The sequence below is a fragment of the Schistocerca nitens genome, chromosome 2 (assembly GCF_023898315.1).
Source record: "Schistocerca nitens isolate TAMUIC-IGC-003100 chromosome 2, iqSchNite1.1, whole genome shotgun sequence".
NCBI lineage: Eukaryota > Metazoa > Arthropoda > Insecta > Orthoptera > Acrididae > Schistocerca > Schistocerca nitens.
Genome location: NC_064615.1, coordinates 373178664 through 373201830, shown reverse-complemented (window position 1 = coordinate 373201830; position 23167 = coordinate 373178664). Strand labels below are relative to the sequence as shown.

Sequence of the window (23167 nt, the reverse complement as noted above, 5' to 3'; positions counted from 1 at the left end):
CTAATTACGAAAGAAATCATTCTCAGCAGCAACCTTGTTGTTGTTGATAAGTTAAAGAGTTCCACAGCGTGCCCTTACTCTTAGAAGTGCTGGTCTCACAGCGCCGCGGGGGAACCCCCGTAATTCTTGGAAGGATAGGGAAGCAGCTTCTGCCATCTGAAGCCCTGAGTTGGTACATTACCACTCGCCGTATCCGAATGGCCTCTCTGGAGCGTATGCTTATAATGGAAAAGGAGATGCACCCGAAGCCTGGTTCGGCATGCAGTGTTAACTTGAAGCATATAATCAATGCATCACATAATTTGCACGGAATGATAGGTTTCTTTCTCAGTCTGTATGACAATTTTTGTCATTAAGAGAGGCAGCAGCACCTTTCATTGAATAGATTTCAGAGAAAGCATTGGGAAATCTGAGAACTGTGTAAATGGTCTTGAAATGAAAATATGACTTCTATTACTCATTATTAAGCTATCTGTGGCTAAGGAAGGAGTTCAGTGTGCAGCAAAAAATATTTTTGATCATTTTCCCAGTAACATAAAATGCCTGACAGGTAGGAAAGCCAGTTATAAATCTAATCTGAAGTCGTTTCTCCTTGACAACTCCTCCTATTCCATGGACGACTTTCTATTTAAAAATTGGTAACTTGGAAAAAATAGAACTAGTTTTTAAGTGTAATTGCATGACTAGGACTAAAAAATAATGTGTTCTCTAACATTAACACTAATTAAGTACATAAATCCTGAAAGTGGCCTCGTTCCACATAATTTTGATGAAAGAATCATTCAAATGAACCATAGAACACGTAACTAACTAAAAAACTAGTACTCACATTGTTGAATATAATGGAGTAATAAATGGAGGATCTATTAATTATCAAGCATCATATATGTGAGCAATGCGCAGGATTATGTAACTATAGTTTTAATTATAGCAATATAACGCCCACAAATAGACGAGAAGAACAGACACTGGCTTCACTCAAAAATGTAAAGTGACTATTGGTATTCGTGTGGGGAGACGTGAAGCAGGAGAATTACAGATCAGTAAATATAGCAAGTAACAGACTAAGATAGACTGGAAAATTCCTAAGGAAGTGTATTTAATTCGTTATGGATGTTGCTTACAACAACTTTCATTCTACCATTTATGTCTTGAATCATATCTAAGGAAAAATCGAATTAATAAGTCACATACAAAATAAAAAGACTTATGAAGTGGGGAAAGGTTTCCTTAGTCACCACAAGAACGCCACAAATATTTTCTATAATCTTCGACGAAATATGCTGCACTGAGTGTGTTTATTCCTCATGAAACTCCAGCAGTGTGCTTTTCAAGTTAGAAAACACAACGCTTGTTACGATATTCATTTTCACAGTGTGATTTTTTTCATTCATATGGAATCATCGCCTACAGAACGTACGGCTGCCTTGCAGATGGGCGCTGTTCCCGTTTTCATTGCTTGGCCAAAAGTTTAGTCAGTAATTAATATCAGAGTTTTCACGTTTATAGGAATTACTTTGAGAAACTGCCTATGACTGGGACAGGCAACTACAGGCAGATACTAGAACAAGCAGCAGTAGGCAGACTTCCTGGGTCATTATTCATGTGCCATTAGGCACTTCCGGAGGATACACACAGCAAATGTAATTAATGTGTTGCTGTGCAATTAATATGGATCTGAAGATGTTTCAAATTTGAATGAAACGGGTAATCATTATAAAAATAAATCGGATGATAGTCATCAATAAATTAGAGTAATAAGACGCTACTGGCCATTAAAATTGCTACACCAAGCAGAAATGCAGATGATAAACGGGTATTCATTGGACAAATATATTATACTAGAGCTGACATTCTCACGCAATTTGGGTGCATAGATCCTTATAAATCAGTATCCAGAACAACCACCTCTGGCCGTAATAACAGCCTTGATACGCCTGGGCATTGAGTCAAACAGAGCTTGGATGGTGTGTACAGGTACAGCTGCCCATGCAGCTTCAACACGATACCACAGTTCATCAGGAGTGGAGTATTGTGACGAGCCATTTCTCGGCCACCATTGACCAGACGTTTTCAATTGGTGAGAGATCTGGAGAATGTGCTGGCCAGGGCAGCAGTCGAACATTTTCTGTATCCAGAAAGGCCCGTACGGGACCTGCAACATGCGGTCGTGTATTACCCTGCTGAAATGTAGGGTTTCGCAGGGATCGAATGAAGGCCAGGGCCACGTGTTGTAACACATCTGGAATGTAACTTCCACTGTTCAAAGTGCCGTCAATGCGTACAAGAGGTGACCGAGACGTGTAACCAACGGCACCCCATACGATCACACCGGGTGATACGCCAGTATGGCGATGACGAATACACGCTTCAAATGTGCGTTCACCGCGATGTCGCCAAACACGGATGCGACCATCATGATGCTGTAAACAGAACCTGGATTCATCCGAAAAAATGACGTTTTGCCATTCGTGCACCCAGTTACGTCGTAGAGTACGCCATCGCAGGCGCTCCTGTCTGTGGTGCAGCGTGAAGGGTAACCGCAGCCATGGTCTCGGATCTGATAGCCCATGCTGCTGCAAACGTCGTCGAACTGTTCGTGCAGATGGTTGTCGTCTTGGAAACGTCCCCATCTGTAGACTCAGGGATCGAGTCGTGGCTGCACGATCCGTTACAGCCATGCGGATAAGATGCCTGTCATCTCGACAGCTAGTGATTCGAGGCCGTTGGGATCCAGTGCGACGTTCCATTTTACCCTCCTGAACCCACCGATTCCATATTCTGCTAACAGTCATTGGACCTCGACCAAAGTGAGCAGCAATGTCGCGATACGATAAACCGCAATCGCGATAGGCTACAATCTGACCTTTATCAAAGTCGGAAACGTGATGGTACGTATTTCTCCTCCTCACACGAGGCACCACAAGAACGTTTCACCAGGCAACGCCGGTCAACTGCTGTTTGTGTATGAGAAATCGGTTGGAAAGTTTCCTCATGTCAGCACGTTGTAGGTGTCGCCACCGGCGCCAACCTTGTGTGAATGCTCTGAAATGCTAATCATTTGCATATCACAGCATCTTCTTCCTGTCGGATAATTTCGCGTCTGTAGGACGTCATCTTCGTGGTGTAGCTTTTTTAATGGCCAGTAGTGTATCTTGCCACCGTATACATCTACTTGACATCATCTCAGACTTTCACTCCTGGGTCATGCTGATTGTATGTAGCCGTTACTAACAAAGAAAATGATGACATGTTCTCCAACACATTCGCCAAGTAGCTCTGCTGGCCGCGTGCTGAGCAAGAATGAAGTTTCCAAAGGTAGGACAATCTTTCACTTGGTTAATTATTGGAAATATTGATGCATTTTTGTGACCGCTGTACTCCATTTAGACGGGGCAGCTCAGTGTGGTCTGTAATATTATCATCTTACTTATGCATCAGTTTTATGACCTTCTGACTTGTTGTGCATCTTTGTGTTTTACCGGAGTAATGACTGCTCCATTGAATTTCGAGTGTACATCCACATAAATTCAGTTTCTTCTTCTAATACTCGGCTATATACCGTGTAGAGATCTTCAGAGTGGGTCAAAAGACTGAGAACTCGCTCCGTCCTTTTAAACCAGCGGACCACGCCACTGCACCTGCGACCACAGATATACAGGTGCCAGAGACGTTGATAGGCGGCAAGGAAGTACCAAGGAGGTTAAAACAAGTGAAACCACCGCCACCATATTGGAGTGTTCATAACATTTGGTGTCGAGTGAGTATTCATACTGCCTTGCAGTGATACTTTGTACTGTATCAAAATACGTACTCAGAAATGACTACGTATTAGATGTACCAAAGCTAAGAGGTAAAGTGTCAGTATTTAACCGAGAAACTCAGTTCCTGACCTCAAAAAGATGGTGCCCCTGACTTCAATCGATGGCTGTGCTCGGCATAAGTAGTGAAATCTCTTCTTTTTCTAAGCTCCTTGGGCAGTGCAGTGTGCATGAATTATATCTGTGGCTGCTCAGTCGATCCACGTTGGGATGTCGATGTATCACTCTGAGCGGCACTGTCGCGGAGTCTTTGTAAGTTTATTACAGAAGGCGTCGGATTCCATGTGCAGCTCAGAGTAATACATTGACATCCCAGCATTCAGCGACTGAGCAGCCTCAGTTATAATTCACGCACACTGTACTTCTTTGCCTCCGATCAACGTCTCTGGCGCCTGTGTAGCTGTGGCCGCAAATGCAGTGGCTCGACCCGTAAGTTTAAAACGATCGATTGCTGCAGCGTTAGTCTGTCGGCTCATTCTGAAAATGGCTGAACGATATACAGCCGCATTATTAGAAGAAGATACTCAACTTACGCGACTGCACACCCGAATTTCTGACTTTCTATTTGTCATCTGATCAAAAGGAGTGGTAGCACCATAAACTCTGTTATGTATGAAGTGGTGCATAACTTTTCTATCATTTGTGAGCATTGTCTCTAAGACATCTCGAGTTTCAGAGCACAGACTGCACTAATATCACGGAAATTTGGAGATTTTACCTACAATCGTATTCTATGCACAGAATCTGTGAATGGAGTCGAGAAGACATAACAAAATGATCATCTTATATAAAGATGTACACTGAAGCGCCAAAGAAACTGCTATACACATGCGTATTCAAGCACAGAGAAACGTAAACGGGCAGAATATGGCGCTGTGGTCGGCAACGTCTATATAAGACAACAAGTGTCTGGCAGAGTTGTTAGATTGGATACTGCTGCTAAAATGGCGGGTTATCAAGATTTAAGTGAGTTTGAACGTGGTGCTATAGTCAGCGCACGAGCTATGGGACACAGCATCTCCGAGGTAACGATGAAGTGGAGTTTTTCCCGTACAACGATTTCACGAGTGTACGGTGAATATTAGAAATCCTGTACAACGTCAAATCCCCGACACCTCTGCGGCCGGAAGAAGATCCTCCAAGAACGGCACCAACAACGACAGAAAAGAATCGTTCAACGTGACAGAAGTGCAACCCTTTCGAAAATTGCTGCAGATTTCAATGCTGGGCCATCAACAATTGTCAGCGTGCGAACCGTTCAACGAAACATCATCGATATGGACTTTCGAAGATGAAGGCCACTCGTATACCCTTGACGACAGCACGACACGCAGCTTTACGCCTCGCTTAGGCCCATCAACACCGACATTGGATTGCTGATGACTGGAAACTTGTTGCCTGGTCAGACGACTCTCGTTTCAAATTGTATCGAGTGGATGGACGTGTACGGGTATGGAGACAACCTCATGCTTTCATGGACCCTGCATGTCAGCATGGGAATGTTCAAGCAGGTGGAAGCTCTGTAATGGTGTGCGGCGTGTGCCGTTGGAGTGATATGGGACCCCTGATTTCGTCTAGATACGACTCTGACAGGCGGCACGTACGTAAGTATCCTGTCTGATCACCTGCATCCGTTCATGTCCATTGTGTACTCCGACGGACTTGGGTAGGATAATGCGACAGCCCACACGTCCAGTAGTGCTGCACACTGACCCCAGGAACACTCTTCTGAGTTTTAAACACTTCCTCTGGCCACCAAACTTCCCACACATGAACAGTGTTGAGGTTATCGGGGATGCCTTGCAATGTGCTGTTCAGAAGAGACCTACATCTACATCTACATTTATACCCCGCAAGCCACCCAACGGTGTGTGGCGGAGGGCACTTTACGTGCCACTGTCATTACCTCCTATTCCTGTTCCAGTCGCGTATGGTTCGCGGGAAGAACGACTGCCGGAAAGCCTCCATGCGCGCTCGAATCTTTCTAATTTTACATTCGTGAACTCCTCGGGAGGTATAAGTAGGGGGAAGCAATATATTCGATACCTCATCCAGAAACGCACCCTCTCGAAACCTGGACAGCAAGCTACAAGTCGATGCAGAGCGCCTCTCTTGCAGAGTCTGCCATTTGAGTTTGCTAAACATCTCCGTGACGCTATCACGCTTACCGAATAACCCTGTGACGAAACGCGCTGCTCTTCTTTGGATCTTCTCTATCTCCTCTGTCAACCCGACCTGGTACAGATACCACACTGAAGCAAAACTCAAATAGGTCGAACGAGTGTTTCGTAAGCCACCTGCTTTGTTGATGGACTACATTTTCTAAGGACTCTCCCAATGAATCTCAACCTGGTACCCGCCTTACCAACAATTAATTTTGTATGATCATTCCACTTCAAATCGTTCCGTACGCATACTCCCAGATATTTTACAAAAGTAACTGCTAGCAGTGTTTGTTCCGCTATCATATAATCATACAATAAAGGATCCTTCTTTCTATGTATTCGCAATACATTACATTTGTCTATATTAAGGGTCAGTTGCCACTCCCTGCACCAAGTGCCTATCCGCTGCAGATCTTCCTGCATTTCGCTGCAAATTTTCTAATGCTGCAACTTCTCTGTATACTACAGCATCATCCGCGAAAAGCCGCATGTCAACTTCCGACACTATCTACTAGGTCATTTATATATATTGTGAAAAGCAATGGTCCCATAACACTCCCCTGTGGCACGCCAGAGGTTACTTTAACGTCTGTAGACGTGTCTCCATTGAGAAGAACATGCTGTGTTCTGTTTGCTAAACCTCTTCAATCCAGCCACACAGCTTGTCTGATATTTCGTAGGCTCTTACTTTATCAGGCGACAGTGCAGAACTGTATCGAACGCCTTCCGGAAATCAAGGAAAATGGCATCTACCTGGGAGACTGTATCTAATATTTTCTGGGTCTCATGAACAAATAAAGTGAGTTGGGTCTCCCACGATCGCTGTTTCCGGAATCCATGTCGATTCCTACAGAGTAGATTCTGGGTTTCCAGAAATGATATGATACGCGAGCAAAAAACATGTTCTAAAATTCTACAACAGATCGACCTTCACCCCTTCGTACTCTTTCGGATTTATGGACAGCCCTACAGGATCCATGGTGTCAGTTCCCTCCAGTACTATTTCAGACATTAGTCGTGTCCATCTCACATCGAATTGCGGCACTTCTGCGTGCTCGCGGGGATCCTACACGATATTAGGCAGGTGTACCAGTTTCTTTGGCTCTTCAGTGTAAATTCCATATGAAACATATATCACATGAGGTATTGTTTATTTCAGTAAGAAAAATTTCTTTTGTATCTCGTAATTTAACATCTGCATAGGCGAAGGACACATAAAGTAGACAAGAAGACACATAGAATAAACATGTTACTGAGTAGTCAATACACATACCTGAAAATCTACTAACCGTACATCAGCAACCTCCCCTGCTGAGTACTTGAACATCATGTTGTTCTTCCAGCAGTCTCCATGAACCAGTACCTTAAGCTTAGTATCTCGCACTTTTTTCTTCAACGCCTCGGTCATCAAAGGCAACAATGTATCTGCGAGTCCCGCAAACTTGTCCGCGTAGTGCTCATAGCCGGGAACCCTTTTCACGAAATCGGCAACAGCAGAAAAATTACATTGCATCATTGGCCGCAATATAAACTGCATGCCGTCGCCAGAAAAGAAATCCATATCGAGTTGAGTACCGTAATCGGGGCGCTTGCTGAGCACGTGGGCCGTGCCGGCGTGGAGGCGCGCATAAGCTCGCATCACCAACTCGCAGTGCTGGTAGTCGAGAAGTCGACCATCGTCCGCCAGTCGATAGCCGGCCGCCACCAGGTCGTCCAGCACGAGGAAGCCTCTGGGTTTGGCTCCGTGGTGCAGGCACGTGGCCGCCAGTGGCCGGAAAGACGTGCCCTCCACCCGCCGCAGAGCCTCGTGGGCTGTGGGTATCACCTCGGCCAGCACCAGCGCCTCCAACTTGAATATGTCCCACTGTGGAACAAGATAGAGTGGGCCTTACCTCATGCTCTTGTACACTTAGTCTGGACAGTACGAGGTGTCATAGACATAGCATATTGAATTTGAGGAGAGTCTGCAAAGTACTGTAGTAGTTACATTTATAGCTACCTCCTAGGCCATGGTAAGGTTTCACAGGGGCCGATAACGGTGACTGACTGTGGGGCTCCTGCTCAGCACTACATACTCATTTTTTTAAAAAAATGGTTCAAATGGCTCTGAGCACTATGGGACTCAACTGCTGTGGTCATTAGTCCCCTAGAACTTAGAACTACTTAAACCTAACTAACCTAAGGACATCACACACATCCATGCCCGAGGCAGGATTCGAACCTGCGACCGTAGCAGTCGCACGGTTCCGGACTGCGCGCCTAGAACCGCGAGACCACCGCGGCCGGCCTCATTTTTTAAACCTATTATATTACAGGTCGTATAGTATGTGTAAGTGTTCTTTCATTTTTTTTTATCTTATTTCCAGTTTTTCACTTGAATGTTCTCCTGCAATAATCAAGTAAAATTAATTGTGGCGTACGTGTCAGGTAGAATTATCCCTTCAGCAAAGGTGATTTGTTCCTGTGAAACCTGCTGACAAACAAGCCAGTATGCAACACTGCGATTAGCCAGAAGAGAGCGTGAGAGGGAACTTACATGTTGGCTGATGGCTGTCGCCTACAACCAAGAGTATTTCTGGCGCCGACTTTCAGCTGTCAATGATGTGAAATTTCTCCTGTTCTCTTTCTTAGTCGTACTTTGTTCCAATACTAAAAGTAACATCTTTTCATCGCCATGTTGACTGGCTAATGGCCTCACAGGTTGACCTGGATGCACCAAAATGTATTCCATGAAAAGAATATTCTGAGTTGAATTTTAATTAACTCTTTTGCTCAGGCAACTCCCTTAAGATACACACATCCTTGGCTATCCTGGACAGAAATCACATCGCTCTTGTACTTCATTTCACTCCCTTGTAAGATATGAAGGCATTATAATAACATTTTATTTCACCGGTTTAAGCACTAACAGACGCTACACATCTTCCGTTTTGAACTTTTACGTGAACAACATATTGAACATTAATCAAAGCACTAAAACTAATTGCCACAGCTGACTTCTCATTAGCTCCACTGACATAACAAAGGAAAGCAGGATAGGAAACTAACATAACAAAGGAAACCACTGTTGATGAATAATAAGACACTGTCACAAAACTAAAATAAAATTTTTGTTTCAGCAACTGTTTTGGTCTGTGTATACATTGGAATTGACCAACTACTCACGGTCTTTTACTCTTCTTTGCACTAAGCGGGAAAAGAAACGTATTCACTGTTTCAGATTTTTACTATCGCAAGAGCATTGCTCTACTGGTGCTAAAATATCTGCCATGTGTGTTTTCCCGCCACACCTACACTACTGGCCATTAAAATTGCTACATCAAGAAGAAATGCAGATGATAAACGGGTATTCATTGGACAGATATATTACACTAGAGCTGACATTCTCACGCAATTTGGGTGCATAGATCCTGATAAATGAGTACCAAGAACAACCACCTCTGGCCGTAATAACGGCCTTGATACGCCTGGGCATTGAGTCAAACAGAGCTTGGATGGCGTGTACAGGTACAGCTGCCCATGCAGCTTCAACTCGATACCACAGTTCATCAAGAGTAGTGACTGGCGTATTGTGACGAGCCAGTTGCTCGGCCACCATTGACCAGACATTATCAGTTGGTGAGAGATCTGGAGAATGTGCTGGCCAGGGCAGCAGTCGAACATTTTCCGTATCTAGTAGAAAGGCCCCTACAGGACCTGCAACATGCGGTCGTTCATTATCCTGCTGAAATGTAGGGTTTCGCAGTGATCGAATGAACGGTAGAGCCACAGGTCGTAACACATCTGAAATGTAACGTCCACTGTTCAAAGTGCCGTCAATGCGAACAAGAGGTGACCGGGACGTGTATTCAATGGCACCCCATACCATCGCACCGGGTGATACGCCAGTATGCCGATGACGAATACACGCTTCCAATGTGCATTCACCGCGATGTCGCCAAACACGGATGCGACCATCATGATGCTGTAAACAGAACCTGGATTCATCCGAAAAAATGACGTTTTGCCATTCGTGCACCCAGGTTCGTCGTTGAGTACACCATCGCAGGCGCTCCTGTCTGTGATGCAGCGTCAAGGGTAACCGCAGCCATGGTCTCCGAGCTGATAGTCCATATTGCTGCAAACGTCGTCGAACTGATCGTGCAGATGGTTGTCTTGCAAACGTCCCCATCTGTTGACTCAGGGATCGAGACGTGGCTGCACGATCCGTTACAGCCATGCGGATAAGATGCCTGTCATCTCGACTGCTAGTGATACGAGGCCGTTGGGATCCAGCACGGCGTTCCGTATTACCCTCCTGAACCCACCGATTCCAAATTCTGCTAACAGTCATTGGATCTCGACCAACGCGAGCAGCAATGTCGCAATACGATAAACCGCAATCGTGATAGCCTACAATCCAACGTTTATAGGAGTCGGAAACGTGATGGTACGTATTTCTCCTCCTTACACTAGGCATCACAACAACGTTTCACCAGGCAACGCCGGTTAACTGTGTATGAGAAATCGGCTGGAAACTTCACTCATGTCAGCACGTTGTAGGTGTCGCCACCGGCGCCAACCTTGTATGAATGCTCTGAAAAGCTAATCATTTGCATATCACAGCATCTTCTTCCTGTCGGTTAAATTTCGCGTCTGTAGCACGTCATCTTCGTGGTGTAGCAATTTTAATGGCCAGTAGTGTAGCTATCAGTATGGGCCGCTTCTCGCATTTGTGGTCATAGCTATTCGTCGTTGTATCACTGAGGCGTGAAGTCATGCATTCGGAGGTTGTTGTAACAGGATTTCCGTTGTGCTGTCATGGGCAGTATATACTGTTCCAGGTTTTTACTATGGCCAGAATTATAGGTAACAAAAATTGACAGTTACCCGCAGTTGCAGGTCCTGACTTGCTCAAAATGTCATGATATTAATTATTACAGAGTTTTGGAAAATTCTGGTTGTCGATCTGTTTCCTTAAGCGTTGCGAGAGAATATCAGAGTTATATACTGTTTAGCATTCTTCTATGTAACTGAAGTGCTTCAAGTTTTTGTCCGGTTGTTTGATCGCTATTACTCATTCTCGTGAAATTTTTTTGCTCGTTTGGCGAGGTTTCCAGAGTGAGGTGCCATTCCAATCGGGATTTTGACGTTTGACATACGAGGGTTGCCCAGAAAGTAAACCACCGCATTTTTTTCTTCAACAATTCTTGATTGAACATAATGAGTATTACACACACGAAAGGTGTTTTATCTACACAGCCTATTTTTCCACGTAATATCCATCCATTTCTATGGCCTTGCTCCAGCGCGAAACAAGGGCGTGTATGCCCTATCGGTACCAATCCTTTTTCTGGTGACAGAGCCAGTGCTTCATCTCCTCATCGTCCTTAAAATGTCTTCCAAGAATGGCATCCTTTAATGGTCCAAACAAGTGGAAGTCCGAGGGGGCTAGGTGAGAGCTGTAGGATGGATGAGGTAACACTGTCCAAACCTTTTTTAGCGATGTGTTGAGCAGTTCTCAGACTTGCGTGCGGCCGAGCGTAATTGTGTTGCAGCAAAACATCTCCTGGGTTACTGTGGCGCCGAAGTCGCCAGAAGTGCTTCTTGAGTTTTGTTAATGTGGTGACATATGCTTCTGAATTAATGGTACCGGCTCTTGGCATCGAATCAATGATAATCACACCTTCACAATCCCAGAACACAGTGATCATGACCTTACCGGCGGAAGCATTTGCTTTGAATTTTTTCTCTTGTAGGGAGTGGAGATGGCGCCATTCCATCGACTGTCGTTTTGTTTCGGGCTCATAATGGTGAACCCAGGTTTCATCATCTGTCACAATCCGGGACTAGAAAGCCACCCCCTGGGCTTCAAAACGTTGCAGCAAATCAAGACAAATGTTTTTACTGTGCGATTTGTGATCCACCGTTAGACACCGCAGGACCCATCTTGCACACACTTTTGAATATCCAAGAGTGCGCATAATAGAATCCACACTTCCTTTGCTAATTGACAGATGCCGCGCCAACTGCTGAGTCGCAATGCGTCTGTTCAGGCGAACAACATCAGATCGCTGCAACATGTCAGGTGTGACAGTCGTGGATGGTCTCCCTGACCGCTGAAAATCGTGGTGCTCCGCCGAACCGCCTTCTGATGACCTCACCCTCCGTGCCCAGGGACTACCTGTACTTCTGTCGACAGCAGATGCTCCATAGACTTTGCACACGCCTTTGTGAATATTCCCCGCAGTTTCTTTCTCTGCAGTGAGATATTCAATGTAACGTACATCACCTGCAGACGGTATTTTGGAACTGTCCTGCAGCTACGCTTTCTGTCGGAAGTGGCGGAAACTTGGCGCGCTCATTCAGGAGACTTCAAATAATATAAAGGGTGTTACAAAAAGGTACGGCCAAACTTTCAGGAAACACTCCTCACACACATAGAAAGAAAATATGTTATGTGGACATGTGTCCGGAAACGCTTACTTTCCATGTTAGAGCTCATTTTATTACTTCTCTTCAGATGACATTAATCATGGAATGGAAACACACAGCAACAGAACGTACCAGCGTGACTTCAAACACTTTGTTACAGGAAATGTTCAAAATGTCCTCCGTTAGCGAGGATACATGCATCCACCCACCGTCGCATGGAATCCCTGATGCGGTGATGCAGCCCTGGAGAATGGCGTATTGTATCACAGCCGTCCATAATACGAGCACGAAGAGTCTCTACATTTGGTACCGGGGTTGCGTAGACAAGAGCTTTCAAATGCCCCCATAAATGAAAGTCAAGAGGGTTGAGGTCAGTAGAGCGTGGAGGCCATGGAATTGGTCCGCCTCTACCAATCCATCGGTCACCGAATCTGTTGTTGAGAAGCGTACGAACACTTCGACTGAAATGCGCAGGAGCTCCATCGTGCATGAACCACATGTTGTGTCGTACTTGTAAAGGCACATGTTCTAGCAGCACAGGTAGAGTATCCCGCATGAAATCATGGCGGTGAATCGAGGAAGTACAGTACATACTGACGAAACTAAAATGAGCTCTAACATGGAAATTAAGCGTTTCCGGACACATGTTCACATAACATCTTTTCTTTATTTGCGTGTGAGGAATGTTTCCTGAAAGTTAGGCCATACCTTTTTGTAACCCCCCTGTATACGTAACGTTTCGCATTCGTAGCATTGTTCTCGGCTGAGAAAAAAATGCGGTGCATTACTTTCTGGACAACCCTCGTACACGCGAAACTTTTAGAAGCTTACCTCAATGAAGTTTAGTACTGTCAGCTGAACATTGGGATCTCAGTTGCGGAAAGCAATTTGAAATCTTGTATTCGATTTCCGTAATTGCGGTTACAGCATTCGCGTATAGATTTCGGCCACGTGCAACGAAATCAGCACAGTTTTAGATCCTGTGCAGTAAGCGCCTGGAAGTGTACGTGCTTTAGAATTGTTTCTCTCCACGGTCACATTGATTGGTAACTTATTTTGAAATACGAACGTACAGTCTAGCCCCGGACGTGTTCCCTTAGCTCCAGATCAGAGTTTGTTTTCCGCAGCAGGCACCGACAAGCTGTTGTCAGTTTGGGCTCGTAGTGAGCTGGTTTGGCGTATGTGTTCGTGGCATATCGTGTATCGCGTTTTCGCGAAAATGTTGTAGCTCCGTTGTGAGTGATTTCAGTGTGAAGTGTGATCAGTGATACGCACACATGTGTCGTTTGTGTTGCAATGCACCAAATACATGAAATATTAGTTTGTCTGTCTGGTGTCTTATATTAGCTGATGTGTTTTGAGATCCTTGTGGCATCTCATTCCGAATCTCAGTGGAATGACACGAGTAATGAATTTATTGATGGAGAATAAGTTTAGCAGAAAGTCTCGCGTATTTACTGTGTGGAATTTTGAACAACTAAATTGAAACTTTCGGTCGTACTGGTCGTCAGGGGTAATTTGTGGTAAGCTCTTATGGTGGTGGTGGTGGTTAGTGTTTAACGTCCCGTCGACAACGAGGTCATTAGAGACGGAGCGCAAGCTCGGGGTAGGGAAGGAGTGGGAAGGAAATCGGCCGTGCCCTTTCAAAGGAGCCATCCCGGCATTTGCCTGAAACGATTTAGGGAAATCACGGAAAACCTAAATGAGGATGGCTGGAGACGGGATTGAACCGTCGTCCTCCCGAATGCGAGTCCAGTGTGCTAACCACTGAAGCTCTTATGGGACCAAACTGCTGAGGTCAGTGGTCCCTAAGCTTACAAACTACTTAATCTAACTTTAACTTACGCTAAGGAAAAGACACACACTCATTCCCGGGGGAGGACTCGTACCTCCGACGGGGGGAGCCGCGCGGACCGTGACAAGGCTCCTCAGGCCGCTCGGCTACGCCAGGGGGTTACTCTGTGGTGTTGTTAGACGATATGTTATTTACGAGAGACGTTTCCCACAGACTAATAAATTTAACTGGTCACGTGATCTTGTTAATCGATCGGTTGTTAAATGAACTTAAGTGTCGTCAGAGTTGCTTAGTCACATCTCTGTTTCACAGTAAGAGTACTTCGGCCCACCCGGTTGGCCGTGCGGTCTAACGCACGGCTTTCCGGGCGGGAAGGAGCGCCTGGTCCCCGGCACGAATCCACCCGTCGGATTTGTGTCGAGGTCCGGTGAGCCGACCAGTCTGTGGATGGTTTTTAGGCGGTTTTCCATCTGCCACGGCGAATGCGGGCTGGTTCCGCTTGTTCCGTCTCAGCTACACTATGTCGGCGATTGCTACGCAAACAAGTTCTCCACGTACGCGAACACTACCATTACTCTACCACGCAAACAAGGGGTTACACTGGTCTGGTATGAGACGTCCCGGGGGGGAGGGGGGTCCACCGGGGGCCGAACCGCACACCTGGGTTCGGTGTGGGGCGGCGGAGGGGTGAAGTGGACTGCGGTAGCCGTCGTGGGGTTGTGGACCACTGCGGCTGCGGCGGGGACGGAACATCTCCGTCGTTTCTAGGCCCCCGGTTAACATACAATACAATACAGTACAATACAAGAGTACTTCCATTTATGTGACACTCTCAGCGGCTGAGGGGTGCGCGCCGTTGATGCTACCGGCACGTGCTGGTCCAGATGGTTGGGTTCTCACATCTGGCCCCACCCCACTCCAGTTTGGCACTGGATTTGAAGATTCTGTTTTTAATTAAATTTCAGTTGGAAAAATTAAATATAAGATGGCAAAATAAACGTGTATCAGCTCAATCAGCCTTAGTCGCAGACAACCCAGTGCTCCACTCCCCAACCACGTTCCTGACCAAATGTCAAGAAAGACTGTAAATCTTGGACGCATGATATCTGCCGGTGTTCCAAAATAGGATGCATGCACTACCACGACTCATCCGTTATTTTTTTTCCTAAGGGCCGTTTTCAGCACGTCCATTTAAATCCCAATGGGCCCTTTCCAGATTCGAATGGATATCGGCATATCGTTTCAGTTATTGACAAAGTAATACGCGTGGTCGAGGCCACACCAATTCTGCCAATGAAGTTCTCGTTTCCGTTGCCCTGCCCCAACAACAAACCAAGGCAGGCAATTCAAGTCAGCACTTTTTTACTGAACTCTGTCACAGTGTGCGGTGATCAGCACTTTCGAACAATAACTTACCATCAACAAAGTAATGGTCTCTTTGAACGCTGGCACTACACCCTGTTCCATGGCTTCTTCTAGATTGTGTATGGCTTCTGAACATCTCCGTGCGTCTCTCGCTGAACGCCTTTATAAACAAACTTTCTCTCTTCCGGCGGATTTCAAGAACCAATCACAATTACCTAAAGACAAAGAACTGCCGCAGCTTGTCTGCTAAATCACACAACATAAGATACTATCGCCACATGCGCATGGACTGCAGAAAACCTTCGTTCATAAAGATCTGGGGGACTCAGACCACGCAATACTGCGCGATGATACTGTTCGACCGGCATTATACCCGCCTTACTCAGGACCTCACAGAGTAATTAGATGGGGCGACAATACCTTTTACATTTTGATGCTCCTCCAGCCTCAGGTTCCGTCATCAGAACAAGACACATCCACTGCATCGTATCCACTGCGTCCCTTCTTTCAGGATCCACCAGTTGCCACTCGCGTTTTCGACGACCTCATCGGCTATCAGATAATATCTCACAGTAGCACCTCTTTTGACTGCTACCGGCCACCTCCACTCCAATCACTTATTACAGCAGGGAAATATCTGTGAAGTGTTTACAAGAATGTGTGTGCAAATGTGCCTCCTGAGTGATGTCATATACATGAACAGGATGGAGAAACCACTGTATGATGGTGCTGAAAAGTTAAAAAAACGCTTTTCTTGGATTATGTGGAACATGAATTACACATCATTCAAGAGCAAAAATAAATCATGCATTCAGACAGGTTACACCTGATGATGACCACCAGTGGCTTTGCGTCTGCAGCCAACCACGGCGGGGGAGGTGGCGCACGCCTGTGCGAAGTTGAGCAGCATCAACCTCCACCCACCTGTGATCCGCACTCCCAGGAGGTGGAAGTGTGTCTGTGACAGGGTTTCAATGCAATGAGGAAATTCTGCATCTACATCTACATCTACATCTACATGATTACTCTGCAATTCACATTTAAGTGCTTTGCAGAGGGTTCATCGAACCACAATCATCTCTCTACCATTCCACTCCCGAACAGCGCGCGGGAAAAACGAACACCTAAACCTTTCTGTTCGAGCTCTGATTTTATTTTGATGATCATTCCTACCTATGTAGGTTCGGCTTAACAAAATATTTTCGCATTCAGAAGAGAAAGTTGGTGACTGAAATTTCGTAAATAGATCTCGCCGCGACGAAAAACGTCTTTGCTTTAATGACTTCCATCCCAACTCGCGTATCATATGTGCCACACTCTCTCCCATACTACGTGATAATACAAAACGAGCTGCCCTTTTTTGCACCCTTTCGATGTCCTCCGTCAATCCCACCTGGTAAGGATCCCACACTGCGCAGCAATATTCTAACAGAGGACGAACGAGTGTAGTGTAAGCTGACTCTTTAGTGGACTTGTTGCATCTTCTAAGTGTCCTGCCAATGAAACGCAACCTTTGGCTCGCCTTCCCCACAATATTATCTATGTGGTCTTTCCAACTGAAGTTGTTCGTAATTTTAACACCCAGGTACTTAGTTGAATTGACAGCCTTGAGAATTGTACTATTTATCGAGTAATCGAATTCCAACGGATTTCTTTTGGAACTCATGTGGATCACCTCACACTTTTCGTTATTTAGCGTCAACTGCCACCTGCCACACCATACAGCAATCTTTTCTAAATTGCTTTGCAACTGATACTGTCTTCGGATGACCTTACTAGACGGTAAATTACAGCATCATCTGCGGACACCCCAAGAGAACTGCTCAGATTTTCTGTGGACGGCGCTCCAGCTCCGCTGTAGCAACAGTACCTAGCTCAGTCAGCTCGAGACTTGTGTTTTGTATGTGCCTACATCTACATCTACATCTGCATTTACATCTACATCCATACTCCGCAAGCCATCTGACGGTGTGTGGCGGAGGGTACCCTGAATACCTCTATCGGTTCTCCCTTCTATTCCTGTCTCGTATTGTTCGTGGCAAGAAGGATTGTCGGTATGCCTCTGTGTGGGCTCTAATCTCTCTGATTTTATCCTCATGGTCTCTTCGCGAGATATACGTAGGAGGGAGCAATATACTGCTGGACTCTTCGGTGAAGGTATGTTCTCGAAACTTTAACAAAAGCCCGTACCGAGCTACTGAGCGTCTCCCCTGCAGAGTCTTCCACTGGAGTTTATCTATCATCTCCGTAACGCTTTCGCGATTACTAAATGATCCTGTTACGAAGCACGCTGCTCTCCGTTGGATCTTCTCTATCTCTTCTATCAACCCTATCTGGTACGGATCCCACACCGCTGAGCAGTATTCAAGCAGTGGGCGAACAAGCGTACTGTAACCTACTTCCTTTGTTTTCGGATTGCATTTCCTTAGGATTCTTCCAATGAATCTCAGTCTGGTATCTGCTTTACCGACCATCAACTTTATGTGATCATTCCATTTTAAATCACTCCTAATGCGTACTCCCAGATAATTTATGGAATTAACTGCTTCCAGTTGCTGACCTGCTATTTTGTAGCTAAATGATAAGGGATCTATCTTTCTATGTGTTCGCAGCACATTACACTTGTCTACATTGAGATTCAATTGCCAATCCCTGCACCATGCGTCATTTTGCTGCAGATCCTACTGCATTTCAGTACAATTTTCCATTGTTACAACCTCTCGATACACCACAGAATCATCTGCAAAAAGCCTCAGTGAACTTCCGATGTCATCCACCAGGTCATTTATGTATATTGTGAACAGCAACGTTCCCATGACACTCCCCTGTGGCACACCTGAAATCACTTTTACTTCGGAAGACTTCTCTCAATTGAGAATGACATGCTGCGTTCTGTTATCTAGGAACTCCTCAATCCAATCACACAATTGGTCTGATAGTCCATATGCTTGAGAGCTATAATGAGAGAGATATTATAAGCTTTCGTACTTTTTCCATTGGTGTGATTCCTAACAAAAATTATGGGACAGCAGTTGTTACAACTGATAAACCGTTTTCTTTGTATACCAAGAACAGGAGGAAGATTAATGCCAACGAAAGACTTAATGTTTGGTGTAAAGTAAGTGGTGTCCTTGAAGGTGTGATTGATGTACAAGGAGATGTTATTGTATATTATCATGCTTAATAAATACTGATCCATTCCTTCCATCCCGTGAATTTTTTTTTAAAAAAAGCCTAAAACACTAATTCAGCTACTGAAGCATCTATATCTTCTATGGGTTGCAGGGGTTAACATCTGTTAATAAAGTGCAGATATTTGATATTTACGGCCTCCATCACTCCATCTGCAGTATCCTTACCCACATCCCATCTGCAGTATCCTTACCCACATCTACTCTAAAAAATAAAAGAAAATGTGATTGGTAAAAGTAAGCTTTGAGTTTCAGTTTGTAGAAGAAAGGTGCAAAGCGTTTCGAAACTGGTTACGTGTGATGATGAATAACTCAACTGGTTGGAGATATCCTGCGAAATCCATGGCTCTGAGTTAGAGTCTTGGTTCAGGACACGTTGTTTATCTGGCAGGAATTTTCATTTAAATTTACCTGTTCTTATGCTACTTGATTGCAAGAACAAAGACTGTCTGCTTCGTATGTCACATTGGTTTACATACAGTGAGTCTTCCGAATACTCTGCTCAGGAACAATGAGCTCGTTTGCGTCACTTTGCCGGTCGGATTGGCCGTGCGGTTCTAGGCGCTACAGTCTGGAGCCGAGCGACCGCTCCGGTCGCAGGTTCGAATCCTGCCCCGGGCATGGATGCGTGTGATGTCCTTAGGTTAGTTAGGTTTAATTACTTCTAAGTTCTAGGCGACTGATGACCTCAGAAGTTAAGTCGCATAGTGCTCAGAGCCATTTTTTTGCGTCACTTTCTTCAGACGTGGTGTGAAATGCATGTCTGAGGTGGCCTAAAAATTAATCGTTCTTAAGGTGTACACGATGTTTCCGTAATGATGACACTAACTCTGAAGAATGATGAAGAAGGCCAAAAGCGTCAGTCTGACTTGGGGAGTTTCCGACCGAAGACGACTGGGGCGGAATTGATCAGCAACAACAAGAAAAAATTCACATTTACCGTGGGTTTACATAATTTTAACTGCGGTAATGTTGGGTAATTGCGTGGCCCTAGATTAAATAAGTTGAAGGAATGCAACAGCCAGCCAACGTTTTAGCTGTTCCTGTTCAAATCGTTCAAATGGCTCTGAGCACTATGGGACTTAACTTCCGAGGTCATCAGTCCCCTAGAACTAAGAACTACTAAACCTAACTAGCCTAAGGACACCACACACATCCATGTACGACGCAGGATTCGAACCTGCGACCGTAGCGGTCGCGCGGTTCCAGACTGTAGCGCCTAGAACCGCTCGGCTACCCCGGCCGGCGCTGTTTCTCTATTTCCTCAAGTAATACCGTTGGTCTTACGACTACGATAAAAATCTAAGGGGTAATCGTCGTCGTCGTACGTACAGGAATTAGATATGTGCATGATCTTTCTTCACAGAGTTTACGTTACTGTAGCCTTCGTCGACCAATGTCTTTTCTTATTTCGGGTTGTAGGTCAGAAATGTCTCTGGTAGTCTTTCAGCTCTTATTCTACTCATATGTTGTTTCCATCCAGCTCTGTGTGTTCATTTATTTCCTCATTGACAGTATGTGCATTGCCAAGCTTTATTAAATCTCTGTGTCGCCTTTCGCCCTCCTCAAGAATCTCATCTCTGCTGCTTGTATTTTGCTGCCATCTCTCATTTTATTCATCCAACTCTCGCTTACATAAAATAGTAATGGAGTCGCCATAGTTTAATACACTTTAATTTTTGTGTGTTGTCGGTGTCTGTAGTTAAGTGTTGTATATATTGCTCCACATGCTCCATGAAATATAGATATAGAATTTCATCTATGTTATTATCGTAACCATAAATCGTTTTGCAGCCCAGATATTTAAAATGTGACAGCTATTTACTTACTTAGTAGTTAATTACTATTTTCGACTGTATTACCTTACGTTTTATGTAGTGAACATTTACGATTGTATTCTATACGCATTTGATACAGTCGGTGTACTCCTAACTGGAAGTCGTCTTTCCTTTCTTGGGTTATTACTTTATCATCTAAAAATATTAATGCACTTAGATTAGCTTATTTATCTAATTTAATCCCTAGATAATTATCTTATTTACAGGTTTTAAGGACAATGTCAATACAAAAGTTAAAAAGACTAGCTGAAAGAGGACACTGCTGTCTCAGTCTTTACTGATTTTTATCTCATTTGTCCTTGTCTCTTCTTCGTTTACTACTATTTACGTTTTAAGCCATGTTTTTGACATACCGTATTTTATGAGTGTAGGTGGGCGGCCACTGTTATTAATTGCTACACATAATTACCAGATGGGTCTATATATTTTTGTAACCATTCTATTTATCTCTGTAACACGTAAAAGGTTGTTCAAAGTGGCGTCCTACAGCTTCTATGACATCATGACATTGTCACTCGCTTTTCTGTTGCACCTGTTAGTGGAATTCGCTATCCCCATACTTAAAACTGTTCACTGATACTACACGCACCGTGCGTGTGTCTGACCAGCAGTTATTCCTTGCCAGGAGATGCTGCTATCGCCTGGACGGCTTTATATCGATAGTATGTCGGTGGTAATAGCGTTCTGTCTGATCAGTGTAGTTCCTGCTGTCCAGTAATTGAAAGGATGTTCTACTCGACTAACATATATCTTAATTTTACTCAGCCGTCAATTGGTGTCATCATATTTCTATGGGCTAGCCATTTACGCAAAATATAAAACAATATATTTGCATTTAGAAGTTTATATGGGTTAGTTATAAATTTTTAGCTGTCACCTAAAAGAAATTACGATACGTAATTAATTTTTCAATTATTTGTAGGTGCGTGACTGCAGTCTGAGACGTTCTTACTCGTCCGTCGTCTCGAAACTTTCGTAGCGTCTGGTAAAGTCGCGGCGGCGGCCAGAGTTGACGAACTACACTCATGCTCATAAATTTAGGATAACTGCAGAATGTGGTGTCACACGACGTGGCACTACACAAAACTGGCGCTAATAGCATAGGCACATAGGGAACACACACGACACAGATATGCAAGTCCACGGTATGGTGATAAGTTGAGAAGACCGTCCCGAAACACATGTGCTACAAAACGCCACTGTTTCCTGCGCATGTACTCCGATATCAATATGGGATATGATCACCATGCACACGTACACAGGCCTCACAACGGGTTGGCATAGTCTGGATCAGGTAGTCGAGTAGCTGCTGGGGTATAGCCTCCCATTCTTGCACCAGTGCCTGTCGGAGCTCCTGAAGTGTCGTAAGGATTTGAAGACGTGCAGCGATACGTCGACCGAGAGCATCCCAGACGTGCTCGATGGGGTTTAGGTCTGGAGAACAGGCAGGCCACTCCATTCGCCTGATATCTTGTGTTTCGAGGTACACCTCCACGATGGCAGTTAAGTGGGGCCGTGCGTTATCATCCATCAGGAGGAAGGTGGGACGCACTGCACCCCTGAAAAGGCGGACATACTGGTGCAAAATGACGTCCCGATGCACCTGACCTGTTACAGTTCCTCTGTCAAAGACATGCAGGGGTGTACGTGCACCAATCATAATCCCACCTCACACCATCAAACCACGACCTTCATACAGGTCCCTTTCAAGGACATTCACGGGTTGGTATCCGGTTCCTGGTTCACGCCAGATGAAAATCTGGCGAGAATCACTGTTCAGACTATATCTGGACTCGTCCGTGAACATAACTTGGATCACTATTCCAACGACCATGTACTGCGTTCTTGACACCAGGCTTTACGGGCTCTCCTCTGACCAGGGGTCAGTAGAATGCACCTTGCAGGTCTCCGGGCGAATAAACCATGTCTGTTCAGTCGTCTGTAGACTGTGTGTCTGGAGACAACTGTTCCAGTGGCTGTGATAAGGTCCCGAGCAAGGCTACCTGCAGTACTCCGTGGCCGTCTGCGGGCACTGATGGTGAGATATCGGTCTTCTTGTAGTGATGTACATTGTGGACGTCACGTAGTGTATCGCTTGGACACGTTTCCTGTCTGCTGGTATCGTTGCCATAATCTTGAGATCGTGCTACGACCTGCTGTGTTTGATCAGTCTCCAGTCGCCCTTGTATTCTACCCTTCATAACGTCATCAATATGTGTTATTTTCAACACAGTCACCATTAGCACGTCTGAAAACGTCTGCACACTTACTCGCTGCACCGTACTCTGACATGCACCAACACACCTCTGCGTATGTGGACTGCTGCCGGCGCCACCATGCGACGACCGCAGGTCAAATGCACCGCATGGTCATACCCCGAGGTTATTTAAACCCGCAGACCGCCCACCATGTATCAGCATTATCCTTAAGAGCAAGGGTGTAGTAGCACCATGCGGAGCGCGAGCCAACTCTCGACGTTTGTTGGTGGAGCTGGATAATTTCTAGGTACTGATACATCCACGCTATAAAGCCAAATAATGGCCGCCAGCCTGCTTAGACACGCGAGACAGTGTTAAAA

At 45.2% G+C, this 23167-nt stretch overlaps 1 protein-coding gene across 1 annotated transcript in view; it reads right to left on the bottom strand.

The window, feature by feature from the left end:
• Window positions 1–23167, bottom strand: part of LOC126236200 (uncharacterized) — a 72956-nt gene that overhangs the window by 20173 nt on the left and 29616 nt on the right. Inside the window, exon 3 of the mRNA XM_049945311.1 lies at window positions 7260–7850. Coding sequence (XP_049801268.1) covers window positions 7260–7850 — 591 coding nt within the window. The remainder of the gene's footprint in view (window positions 1–7259; window positions 7851–23167) is intronic.